At 40.7% G+C, this 13004-nt stretch overlaps 1 protein-coding gene across 11 annotated transcripts in view; it reads left to right on the top strand.

Annotated features, from left to right (window-relative positions):
* IFT122 (intraflagellar transport 122) overlaps positions 1-13004 on the top strand; it is a 33019-nt gene that overhangs the window by 5686 nt on the left and 14329 nt on the right. For 8 of the 11 annotated variants that reach the window (XM_080625738.1, XM_080625737.1, XM_080625736.1 and 5 more), the window contains 10 exons: positions 1393-1468; positions 1972-2163; positions 2803-2941; positions 3569-3771; positions 4272-4409; positions 5131-5295; positions 6121-6318; positions 7912-8052; positions 9779-9832; positions 12039-12200. In XM_080625738.1, the coding sequence (XP_080481864.1) occupies positions 1393-1468; positions 1972-2163; positions 2803-2941; positions 3569-3771; positions 4272-4409; positions 5131-5295; positions 6121-6318; positions 7912-8052; positions 9779-9832; positions 12039-12200 (1468 nt within the window). Of the gene's footprint in view, positions 1-181; positions 240-1392; positions 1469-1971; positions 2164-2802; positions 2942-3568; positions 3772-4271; positions 4410-5130; positions 5296-6120; positions 6319-7911; positions 8053-9778; positions 9833-12038; positions 12201-13004 lie in introns of those variants that run through there. The other 3 variants (XM_080625741.1, XM_080625732.1, XM_080625733.1) reach the window with 2 other exon arrangements.

Genomic DNA, 13004 nt, shown 5'->3' with positions numbered 1-13004 from the left:
AGTGACTCCACCACTACCCTGGGCAGCCTGTTCCAATGCTTGCCAACCCTTTTGGTCAAGAAATTGTTCCTAATATACAACCTAAACCTCCTCTGGCACAGCTTAAGGCCATTTCCTCTTGTCATGTCACTTGAGAGAAGAGACTAGCTACCTCCTGGCTCCATTGTCCTTTCAGGGAGTTGCAGAGAGTAAGAAGGTTCTCCCAAGCCTCAAGAAGCCTGTCTCCTGTATTGGCTTAGGTTGGTTGGATTTTTTTGAGTGGTGGTGTTCTGTTTGGATATAGGGGCATGGAGAGGGGAGCTGGTTTTTTTGCTTCAATTCAGAAGGAATATTGTTCCAAATGCATGAGTAAAGATTGCTCTTGCAGTAGGTGGCAGAATTTTTGGCGCAGAGCAGATGAACAAGAGGAGTCAGTTCCCAGCTGTTCAAAGGAGATACCGGTACTGAAATCCAGGCATGGTAGTCGCCAGGGTAGTCAGACAGAGAGAGAAGAAGCCTCTGTGGATTTAATCTTGTGAGTGAAACTTCAAAGGAACATATGTATCTATATTATCTAGAACAATAATTTACAAAAAGGACCAAGGGCAAAGTGTATTATGCAGGGTACAAAATCAGATACGCAAAAGTTAGGATATTCTAGATTAATAGTTGCCTGGTTTTAATTTATCCTGCTAGTATGTGTTCATTATGAGATAGCACATACATAGGAACTACCACAGATGCGTGCATCATGCACTGAGCAGAGGGACGTGCCTACTAAAGTTAGCTTTTCCTTAGGTTTATGACTAAGGGCATTACTTGCAGCAGAGCATTCAGATTACCACCTCCCTTCTTCCTAGGCAAGAAGCTGTGGAGAAGGTAACTCATGGTTTGTTCCAGGCTGAACAGATCATGTCAGAGTCCCAAAGTTCACAAGTTTGAGACCTGAAGCCTTTGCTTGCTCTGCTGTTAGTTCCACAGGAACAATTTTGGTTATTTTTGTTACCCTGTCTTACACTGGCAGCTGTAGCTGACTCTTGCTCAGCTGCACTGACTGGTGTTATGGTGGCTTTGTACTACAGTAGCTGAGATCTGAATCCAGGCCTGGGTGCTTCACCTGTGTGAGGGACCGTTCATTAGCTTCACTGTACCAGGGCTTGTGCCCTGTGTGTGAAGTTGTGCCTCAATCCTTGCAGTTGTTCTGTGAAGGAGACTTGAGTGTTCTTTTGTGTCCCCAGGCTGTCTCCATCAGTTTTAAACGGCAAGATGTATCTGCTGTCCTTTCAGGTTTTGGGTTGTTTTAAAGAGTAATATGAAGTAAATTCTGTTACTCTATTACTTAGTTCTGTTGCTCCAAGAAATTTTTTAGTAAATCACAGTAGAATTACTACATATCTCTCTTTTGTTCATTAGAGATGAACGCAATGATATTTTAGCTGTGGCAGACTGGGGTCAGAAACTTTCCTTTTACCAGCTCAGTGGCAAACAGGTATGTTTCAGTAAGTGCATTCAAGAGGGGCAGGGTTTTTCTGATTCTGTTTTGTGTTCTGCATTCAAATTGCTTTATTAGCTCCAGTAAATGTTTTCTGTTTTCCCAACCTTTTAGGAGTCTGCTTTTTTTAACCATCTTTTCCTTCAGCCCTTGTTTCTTCCATGGCAGCTCAGCTGCTGTCTTACAATTCCTGTGTCAAAGCCCTTGCAACTTTGCTGACTTTTGTGATATGTTTTACTGGTCTGGAGAGGGCGTCTTTATATTTTTTTGAAACTGGTTAAAGTGGGTTTTGTGAGGTGCTTGCTTTCTGAGTAGACTGGTTGGGGACTGGGAAGATTCTTGGATGTATTTTAGAACTGCCTTTGGGAATCTTAATACAGCCAGTGGTGTTCTGTGCATAGCCAGAGATGAGAAGACAGGTAGCAGTGACAGCACTTGTTGCCTTGGGAAAATAAGAAATGATCCTTTTGTTAATGCTTTTCATTATTTTCCCTGTGTAGATTGGAAAGGACAGAATGCTCAATTTTGACCCTTGCTGTGTTAGCTATTTTACCAAAGGAGAGTATATCTTATTGGGAGGTTCTGATAAGCAAGTCTCCCTGTTCACGAAGGATGGTGTGCGTCTTGGTACCATAGGAGAGCAAAGCAGCTGGGTGTGGACATGCAGAGTTAAACCAGACTCCAACTATGTGGTGAGTCGGAACATTTCTCTGGTGTTTTCATAGACAGTTTGTCATGTAAGGTAAGATCATAAATCTTGAACTCAGGAGCTTAGTCTAGATATTGTTATTCAGGCTGTAGAACCAGAGCAGAGTCTAGCGAGGTCCTGGAACTGTGACTGAAATGGGAAAATGGCACCTAATAACTTGTAGGTTGACCAAATCTAATTCCACGATGGGAAGAAAATGTTCAGATCCGTTTGAGTTTCTGGAATTACACCTTGTGGAAAATGCCTACAAGGCATCTGTTAGCCATAAATGCTGCACTTTGTGTCGTTGTATAAATGTGAGGAGATAGAGAGTGAATTAAACACCATTCCCCATCCCCCATAAAATCCAGTCCACACCACCCCCCCTCAAAACCCAACCAAAACCCAAATACAATAGAACTGAATCAAACCCCACCCTCTCAGCATGGTGGTCTCCATGGCCTGTGAGGAGATCAGTCCTCCTTCTGCATTGCACTTTCAGCACTGTTTAAGTATCAGTAGGCTGCAGCTGGTATCAATCTATGCAGGAAAAGGAACATAATGTTCGTATAAAAACTACACATTTTGCCAATTCTCACCTACACGTACCAATTAACTAAAATTATTTTCTTCTTGTGTGCAGGCAGTAGGGTGCCAGGATGGAACAATATCCTTCTATCAGTTGATTTTCAGCACTGTTCATGGCCTTTATAAAGATCGCTACGCTTACAGAGACAGCATGACTGATGTTATTGTCCAGCACCTCATCACTGAACAAAAAGGTAGTTTCACACTTGCAGTCAGGCCAAAGCTTCACTCTCAGTCTGTTTTGTTTTAATTAATACCTGTCCCCTTGGAATACATGCTGCATGTACCAGACAGATTGTTGTCACTTTGACAGTAAAACTGAGGAATACTGTTTGCAGGATGACAGTGCAAACTTGGATTCTGGAGCATCAGCGCTGACAAGCTTAATGAAAGATATGGGGATTTGAAAGGACAGTGGGAGGGGCAGAGGCTTTTAAGATAAGGTTTTAATCTCTGTGAAGGAGATACTGTACATCATATTTAGCTCTTCTTTTTTTTTCTTCCTCTCCCTTGCAGCCCCAAGGATTTGTGCTAATTTTGTTTCTTCATATCCATGGCTTTTTATGGCAAGGAGTCAAAGTATGGCACCAGAATGTGCTGTTGACAAATAATAAAGGGTGATAAATTGTGATGGGGATAGTAGATTACATAGATGTATAACAACAGACTTCTCTGAGCAGGAATCTGCTTTTAATTTTAAAAGTGCTTTAGGAAGATTCAATTTTAAGGTACCAGTAATTTTTCTGATTTCTGTATCCATTATTTTCATTTCAGTCTATACTGTATTGTTTTTGTGGTTTGGTTTTTTTTCTTCTCTCTAGTTAGAATAAAAGGCAGAGAGCTTGTAAAGAAAATTGCAATCTACAAAAACAGATTAGCAATCCAGATGCCAGAGAAAATCTTGATTTACGAATTATACTCAGATGATTCTTCAGATATGTATTACCGAGTGAAAGAGAAGATAGCGAAAAAATTTGAATGCAACTTGCTGGTTGTGTGTTCAGAGCACATTATTTTGTGCCAGGTACGTGCCTTACAACCTAAAGTCGTCTTGGGGTGCATTCGTACTCTAGGGAAGCTGTCCCAGTTGCTGGTGCTGCTTGGTCTGTGACAGCTTTTCCCCAGGGTACCGCTGTGCAGTGCTGTTGCAGTGTACAGTGCTAGCGTGCTCCAAGCAGGAGCTGTGGCACACACAGGCTGCTCTGCTGCAGCAAAACACTCTCTAGTCATTTGATAAATTAGCACATACTCCAGGGGAACTTTGAAGTGGGAATGAACTACTAGCAACGTGGAGGGGGGAGGTGGTGTTCGTTTGTTTACAGCACTGGAAAACCTTCAAAACTTCACACTGTTAAACTGACTATTTGACTTTATGATTTTTGTATGTAAAAGTAGGCACACATGCTAGTGTGGCTATAATGTATGTGTATACATATATATATAGCATGTATAGTATAGGTAGCAAAGATGCAAGGTTTTCATCTTTACCTTCATGCAGTGTTTTGTATGTTACTCTGTCTTTAGGAGAAAAGACTGCAGTGTCTCTCCTTTAGAGGCATTAAAGAGCGAGAATGGCTGATGGAATCTCTCATTCGTTACATTAAAGTTATTGGAGGACCACCAGGAAGAGAAGGGCTTTTAGTTGGTCTAAAGAATGGTCAGGTAACACGTAACTTCTCATGGGTGTCTTTTCACTGCAAATAAAATCTGTGCTGTAGAGGGAAGGTCTTAGGAGCAGGAGGCTCTAGAATGTCACTTGACAGTCTCTTCTTGTGATTAAAACCTGATTTCCTTTATCTTTCACATTTTCTGGCTGTAAAATTAATGTAAACATACTTAATTTTGTCTGAAGCCCATATGTTGTTAGGAACAACTGACAAAAAAAAGAGTTCTTGGTGAGCTGAGAGCGAGTTTGTCTTTGGGGGGGGGGTTGGAAGGGGGTATATACACTTCTGCTGACCTTTGGGAAGGTGTGGGTGCTCCAGGGTGACACCGGTGTCTCTTTCACAAGCCAATTTGCAGCTGAAAATTTCAAACTGGAGCCCTGAGGTAGTGATACAGAGAACAGGGACTGAGAGGAAGTTGGGATCCTCTTTGTCTTCTGTACCTATGCTATATATTCCTGTAGCATTGCATTAATATAATTGTTTAACTAGTGGAGCATTAAAAGAAACCAGGATATGTAGTGTATCATTTATCTGTATAGGCTTGCAACCTAGAGTACGATGTGGAAGGAAGTCTTCCCAAGATACCTCAAACTGAAGTCATTTCCTTAATTTTAATGCAGTTCATCTCTGAAAAGAAATGCAGTTGCACACTTTAAACAGCACTGAAGTTGGTAGAAACAAAAGTGGAAGGACTCACTCTGGTTTCACATGTCTAGATTCTGAAGATCTTTGTCGACAACGTGTTCGCGATCGTGCTGCTGAAGCAGTCCACGGCTGTGCGCTGCCTGGATATGAGCGCATCCCGCAACAAGCTGGCAGTGGTGGATGAGAACGATACCTGCCTGGTGTATGACATTCACACCAAGGAGCTGTTGTTTCAGGTAAAATTCAAATTGAAATAAAAGGGGGGTGCTGGGGGAGCAAGAAGTCATTTGGAGCACAGAACATACCAAAAGTGTTGCTGTGCAGGAATTATATCTGTTATTTAAGCCATTAATCACATGTTGTAGCATTTAACTGTGATCTATTTCACTATTGAAACCACCTTAAAAAGAGGTGGTGGATAAGGAATTAGAAGACAGGAGATATATGTGAGCAACAGCTGAATAAAGGGCACTTAAGCACGTGACCTTTTCAGTGTAATTTAGCACTCTGTCCTGATTCCCACTGAAGCATTACAGTTAATGAGCATTTTGGCTTTATTATTAATATGAATGGCATTAAAGCCTAAACCTCTTTGTTGTGTATTCCATGAGTATAAAGTGAATAATGATAATTCTCTCTCCACTGCAGTTTCGCAGTCACTCTAAGGGCTCACTCATTAATGTTGGTGAAGTATTTTCAGAGAAAGCATGAAGTGCTCCAAAGACAGGGTCTGGAACTTTCTTTTTGTAACAGGCAGAAAAATGGTCAACTGAAAGTGCTAGCTAACAGTGTATTATTGTGGAATTTGATATTACGTGCTACAGTTTGATAGTAGAGATCATAAGTAAATACAAATCAAAGGCAAGACAATTACAGCTGTTTATTAAAATGTAAAATATGTCCCTGTAAATCAGGCTTTAGAATATTACACATGTAAATAATAATTGTGTGTGTGTACACATCCAAGCTATAGTAGGTCAAATGTTCTGGCTGAAAGATGCCTGTTTCTTAGGAAAGATGTGACTGCACCTGTTGTAATCATCAGTTCCTTTGCTCTTTAGGAACCAAATGCAAATAGCGTGGCTTGGAATACACAGTGTGAGGATATGCTTTGCTTTTCTGGAGGGGGTTACCTCAATATCAAAGCTAGTAACTTCCCTGTCCATCAGCAAAAACTTCAAGGCTTTGTTGTGGGTTACAACGGCTCCAAGATCTTCTATCTTCATGCTTTTTCTATGTCAGCTGTTGAAGTTCCGCAGGTAATCCTTTAATCTCATTAAGTGCTGCTTTACATTTCATAAACATCACTGTTTAAGAAGTGAAGAAGCTTTTCTGAGACTTACTCATATTCCATTACCAAAATGATTGCAGTTCACACTTTCTTCATCATTATTTAAATTATATTGCATGATCCAAATGGTATTTTTATTTGGCATTAATTAAGCTAACTTCCTTTTTGCTCTTGTTGATCATGTTCCTAATTCTCCCTTCCCACTTGCAAATGCACATAGTCTGAAAGCAAAGGTGAAGATATGGTGTGGGTGTTACCCTGCTGCCTGGATTTTTACTGTAGTCTCTCTATGTACCTTTTCTCAATTGTAATTTCATTTTTTCTTATGAGTACATCACACACTGTCTTATTGTTGCTTCACTGAAATGTGTTTAGGCAACATTTAAGCTGTATGTTTGAATATATACTATGTGGTTAGTCTTGACATTGTAAATTTAGAGACTGCCTTCCTCAGAACACCATTTCCTGCATTATGGGAAGCACTGAAAGAGTCTAAACCAGTCCAAGAAACAAAACAGAAAAAGGAAAAGGAAAAAAGATTGTGCCTTGTGCAGTCAGGTGTGGGCAGGATTTGAAATGGAGGCAATGGAAAAGCTGAAGTGCCCTGTGCTTTTATTCACACCATTGTTCTAGTCACCTGCTCGCACCAGTGCATCGCTGAGCAGGTCCTTGGTTAGGCTCTGGGCTGTGCAGTGTGGCTCACAGCCATGGATCAGCCAGGCCAGCCACACTCTGCCTGCCTTGGTATGCTCTAGGCACCAGTATGCCACACAATTCCTGGGAAGCATCACCGAGGCAGCTTTTTCAAAGCTAGTCTTTTGGAGGGAGGGAGGACCAAAAAGTACACAATTTTCAGGTAAATTAAAAATAACAGAAATGGATTTGCATATACTGCCTTTAGGTGCAAGCCCAGAGTTACAGGCAGTCTCCCATGTCACTTAGAGGGCTCAAGCTGCAGATCCTGAGCCTCAGTCTGTGGCAGCCTGCAGCTGGCAGTTTCTCTCTTTAGTTCATTTCTAGGGCAGGTCCTCGAGGTCAGTGTGTTTTGGGCTTAACAGTCACAGTCTTGGTAAAACTGCTTTGTCATCAGGGTTGGCACAGCAGGATTACTTCCTCATGATACCTCTTCCTGCTGTGTCTGAGTATTTCCAGGAGTGCTTCACTCCAAGCTGTTGTGCCCCTTCTCATGCTTTTAGCTTCGAGAGCAAAATACCCCCTCCTTTGCTCTGCTTCCGTGGCATTAAAAAAAGCAGCTCTTTGTACATGATATTTAGCATGTACAATGCACAGAAGGATTCGCATTCTTAACTACTTCCTAATACGCAAGGAACTGAAGATTTCAAGATGGAGGAGTTTGGAATACAATTAACCCAGCTTGTCTAAAGACACAGTAATAATCACCCTAGAATGTTGTTGTCTGTGACACAAACCCTATATCTGTATTCTCTGTGGAGCTTGTAATGCTTGTGATTAGAATATTTTTTTTCCCAATTATGTAAGAACTTCACTAATACATCTCAGTGTTTTTTTCTAATATGTGTTTTTCAATGGAAATCCCCAGTCTGCACCCATGTATCAATACCTGGAACGAAAAATGTTTAAAGAAGCCTATCAAATTGCATGTTTAGGAGTGACTGATACTGACTGGAAAGAGCTGGCCATGGAAGCCTTGGAAGGGCTGGAGTTTGAAACTGCTAAAAAGGTAAAGCATTATTTGCTTAGCAGAAATAAGTAAATATATATAATATATACCTATATATAAGGGAATATATATAGTGTGTGTATATGATGTATGGTTTATGGCTGGAGTACAAAGTGTGGTTCCTCGGTTACTATCTTGCTTGTCTTTAGCATGTATGTTACTACACATACCAAAGAATATGTTGGTTCGATATATATAATTAGGATCTTGAGATGAGGTTTTAAACTGAAGTCTAATTTATCTCTCTAGATAAATGCCATGTTCTAAATCAGAGTGTTAAATGCAAAGAAAATGGTTTCTTTCATCTACTGCTGGAAGATGCATTAATGACTTTGAGAAGTGGGAGGTTGTTCGGTGGTGCTGCTGACCACCGGGTGGCACCACAGAACGCCTCGGCTGACTCCCTCCTTCCCCAGTGCTGGGAACTTACTCTTGTTTTCCCCTATTTTCCCCTAGTATTTAACATAGCCTCCGTTCAAATGTGGAGCTTTCGTATTCTTTCATATTCTAGCTATACGTTAATGTTATCTGAAGGCAGTGATGATGTAATGTCATTGTTTTAGTCATTTTCTCTCTGCAGTGCCTTGTTTTGGGGAGTGGTCCGTAAATGGGCATATACTGAAGAATGGAATTTTCTCCAGCATGAAATACTTGCCTGTTTTCTTTCACCACCTTTTCTCAAATAAGAGGGGGTGAACTGATTTCAATAAAATGAATGTTGTGTGAAAAACAAAACATTCTAATAATATGCAGGGGGTGGCCTGTAGCAATAGGTATCTTTTAATAACTGATTTTTTAGGAAGGAAATTAAACACTGTATTTTTCTTTTTTCTGAAGTGGAGGCATCAGAATCATTTCATTTTCATGGATGGCCTTATGCAAATAGATATTCTTGAAAAGAAGTTTTCAGTGCCTCCTTGGGATTTCAAAGTATTGCCCTCTTAGAATTAGAGCGGATTAACTTGAACAAAAGCAGCTTCTTGACATTAAAGGCTCTCCTAGCTCCTAGTCCGATCTGGTGTAAGCAGAATGTGCTGTGCCCTCTCAGGCATTAGTTTGGTTGGAAGTCTTGAGCGTGCAGTCTAAAGAGTTAAAATTCTGGGTTTTGATGCATGTCAGGAATAAGTGCTAAGCCGCTGGAGCTCACACGTGACTTCACCACTTGAGACTTTGGGTTGCACATTTATCTCCATTTGCAAAAGGTATTATAGTGCCTTGCAGTACTTCTGTCTTACCTCTTTTTATTTCCCTTCCTCTCCCTGAGCCACCTCCATACTGGGTGTTCAGAAAGGTATAAAAGCCCTAAGCACATGCAATATGCTTTGGCAATGCCGTCATTTGTATGTTCTACCTTGTAGTCGTTTCTTTAGATTTTCTTTGCCTGTATCATGCTTCACATCAAAATGGAAAAGCTATAGAATAACCAGAATAAAAGTATCGTAATATTTTAAATGGCATTTTGTGTTTCTTAGGGGACTGATGTGCTCCTACTAGTCCCTGCCTTTGCTGTTTATTTTCAGTGCTAAGCTGTTTGGATTCTGCCCTGGTCTTATTTACTGTGATGCCTCAGGGCCACAGTTGTTACGAGAGCCCCTCGGGTTAGGGACTGCACAGACACAAAGCCCAGCATGATTCTGTCAGGCCTGATGACACTGGATTTATGCATAACAAGATTTTGATTCTTCTGGCCTTTCAAGTCAATTTCTTTCATTCTTCTTTTCAATAGGCATTTACTAGAGTACGAGACCTTCGATATTTAGAATTGATCAGCAGCATAGAGGTAAGGGAGCGTTAAAGACTGCATATATCCTTACACTGAGTGCTGTGCCAAAATCAGTGCTTTCTGTTTTGGAGGGAGTTCTGTTCAGAGAGTGCTTCTGACTGTTGGAGATGTGTTTAGAGTGAAAAATCCCAATGAGCAGAGGTGACACAAATTCCAGTCACAGGGCTGAAACTTCATGGGGAAGAAATGGGGGTGTGAGATGAGAACTTCTGAAACTGTCTTCAGGAAAACTGGAGAAACATTCAATTTTCAACTAATAATTGGTAGAATACTACTGCACTACCAGAGCTTAGTACAGCATACTTTATAAACATGAGTTAATTAAGCCTTTCCTTACCCCCTGGAAGTAGGTAATTACTATTATCTCCTCTTTGCAGAGCCAGAAACAGGCCCAGAGAAGTAAAATGACAAACTCAACATCTCATGACAAGTCTGTGACAACTGGAAACAGAATTTAGGATTTTTTACTTCCGTACTGTGCTCTAATAACTAGTTCTTAACTCTTTTCACACTTCTTGATAGAAATTCACTAGACAATAACTGTCTGTCCTGAGCACATTAAAAGACGTGGTATCACCCTTGTCCTTATACAAAGACTGCATGATAATGCTTAGTTTAAAGATCAGTGTTGAGATGGCATAAAAGGAATTCCTCTTTCTCATGATAATTAGATTTGCACCTTCTCTGAAAGAATACATTCGTTGTCTTCCAGTTCTGCAGAGCTGGCCTGGTTATGTCGAAATGACAGTTGGCTGCAGTTGACTGCTCTTGGTGTCTAACATGAGGCAAAGTCTTGTGTTGTTTTTAAAGGGTAGCTAGGTAGAGGAGAGCATTCTGTCACTACTACCAACCTTTCTTTTCCACGTATGCTTCTCTAGATCTGTGTCTGTGGATATTCTGGATTTGTCATGTTATATTCTGGATTTGTCATGTTGTATTCTGTTTAATGAGAAAGATTCTCTTTGCAAACAGGCACAGACTTACTTTCAGACTTGAAAATGCTCTTCCTGAAGTAAGAGTTCTACATCATTGCTTACTCTTGCTTGTGGTATATTGGATTCCTCTTAAGGCTTGTAAAGGTGTAACTAAGCACACATGTTCCATTGATGTGATGGTTTTCTCTCAGTAATGACACACTTTTTTTCTGGTTGATGACAGCAGGATACATAAATGCCAGATCTCTGTGTCTGGCAAGATCCTGTGAAGTCTTTAAAAATTGGTGTAACAATTCCTCTGATTATTCTTATAACAAAGCTTTTAAAGGGAACTTTCAGCACCCATCCAGTATCAGCCCAGTCAGTGAATGTGATCAGCAGAGCTATGGCTGAGTCTCCTTTGGCAGTAGAGAACTGAATTTGTATGCTCGTGGAATGCTTTCTCTCCTTTTGTGCAATTTTCTTTAAATTCAATTCACATCTACGTATTTCCATATGAGGTGGGCTAACAGTAGTAATAGTCTTATCCAAGGCAGGGAGTTATGTGTTTCCAAGAGACAGGATAAAGCATATATATTAAAACACACACACGCCTATATGACACTGGTGCCTTGAAGCCAGTGTGCCCCTGTGGGTCTGGTTCACATGAGAGGTTTCCCTGTGGCACTGCACATGTGCTGCCTCTCTGGTCCCTTCCCAGGCCCGCAGTCAGCAGCTGCAGTTAGCAGGAGAGCACGTGCCACTGCTGCCTGCCCGACATCACAAGCTCGTGCATGGGGGGACAGCAGTGGGGACACTTTCTGATTCAGAGGCAGGTTAACAGACTTTCTAAGTCTGCTTATGGCTAGCAGTTATTGTCATGTTTGTCATCCCACTTTCATAGTGTTAATTCAACCAAATGATACGCAAGTGAGCTTCTCCAGGAGAAAAGAAGGAACCCATCAGAGGCTGCCTTTAAAATAGCTGAGCATGATGACAGCATGTGTTCGTTTTCCTGTGTGAAATCAAGAGAAGTGATTTTTCATCACTTTAGTTTGTATAGTGACATTTAATTTTGCTCTTCCTAATTTTAATTAAGAAGGGATGTAATCCTTTAATTATAAATTCGCCAGAAATATAGGAGAGGCATAATTATGATACCCTGTTACTGCTTTTCATTAACAGTTAAAATCTAAGCCTGAAAATCCAATTCCTCAATGGCTATTTCTCACCTAGATGCTGGCCATCTAGACTATTTTCTACATCTCTGCTGTATTTCATTTTGCCAGGAGCGGAAGAAGCTCGGAGAAGACAACAACGAGTTATTCCTAGCAGATGTTTATGCCTACCAGGGAAAATTCCACGAGGCAGCGAAGTTGTATAGGAAGAGTGGACATGAAAGCCTCGCTCTCGAGATGTATTCTGACCTGCGCATGTTTGACCACGCAAAGGTAATGGTCTGCAACTGAATACTTAAATGCAGAAATATTAATGTGTCTGTAACTGCTTTCAAAGGGGGATGCTACCGAAGGATCTAACCTAGTGTATTTTTTTACTGGAGAATTTTCTTCCAATGATTCGATATGTCTTGGCCTTTTGTTTTCTTTTTTTAAACTCTGTTTCCATGTAGAAATAAATTGAGTATGGATTTTAAAACCAATGTTTTGATATACTGATAAGTAAGCATTACTTGGCTTTTAAGTCCTCCATGGTGTTTTCTTATCAAAATCCCTAAGAATGCATGCACTGGTTAGTCTCATTTGTCACTTGTCAGAGCCTTATTCTGCCCCATACAGGGCAAAGACTTGACCGTGATGTGCATTTAAGCTGTTCTAGCAGAGATTCCATAAACTGGGCTACAGAGAGATCTTTTTCTTCCAAGAGCTTAATATAAATACTTTGGAGCTTTGCTGATGTAAGTCTGACTTCCACTATTTTTGGCTGATGAGTCTTTGTTAGCTTCAGTGTTTTGGCTCCTCTTGAACATAAATGTAATTCATAGATGAAAATTTTCCCATAAGTCTTCATAAGACTCTTTTAATTCTTGGCTGTAGTCATGTCTATATTTAACTAGCAGAGAGCAAAAGGTCTTGTGTCCCTATCCTTGAGAGTAACTCCATGCAGAGGAAATTAAAGGTAGTTCACAGTGTGTGAAGGAAGCTTCTTGTGCACAGTACATGGAAGGATATGTAAACCCCCCTGTTTACCAGTTATGTTTCCAAGGAAAGATGAGGGGAAGGGGTGGTGGTGTTGCT

Source organism: Psittacula echo (assembly GCF_963264785.1).
Source record: "Psittacula echo genome assembly, chromosome: 9".
In the NCBI taxonomy this organism is placed as follows: domain Eukaryota; kingdom Metazoa; phylum Chordata; class Aves; order Psittaciformes; family Psittacidae; genus Psittacula; species Psittacula echo.
This window is presented reverse-complemented; position numbering and strand designations above follow the sequence as displayed.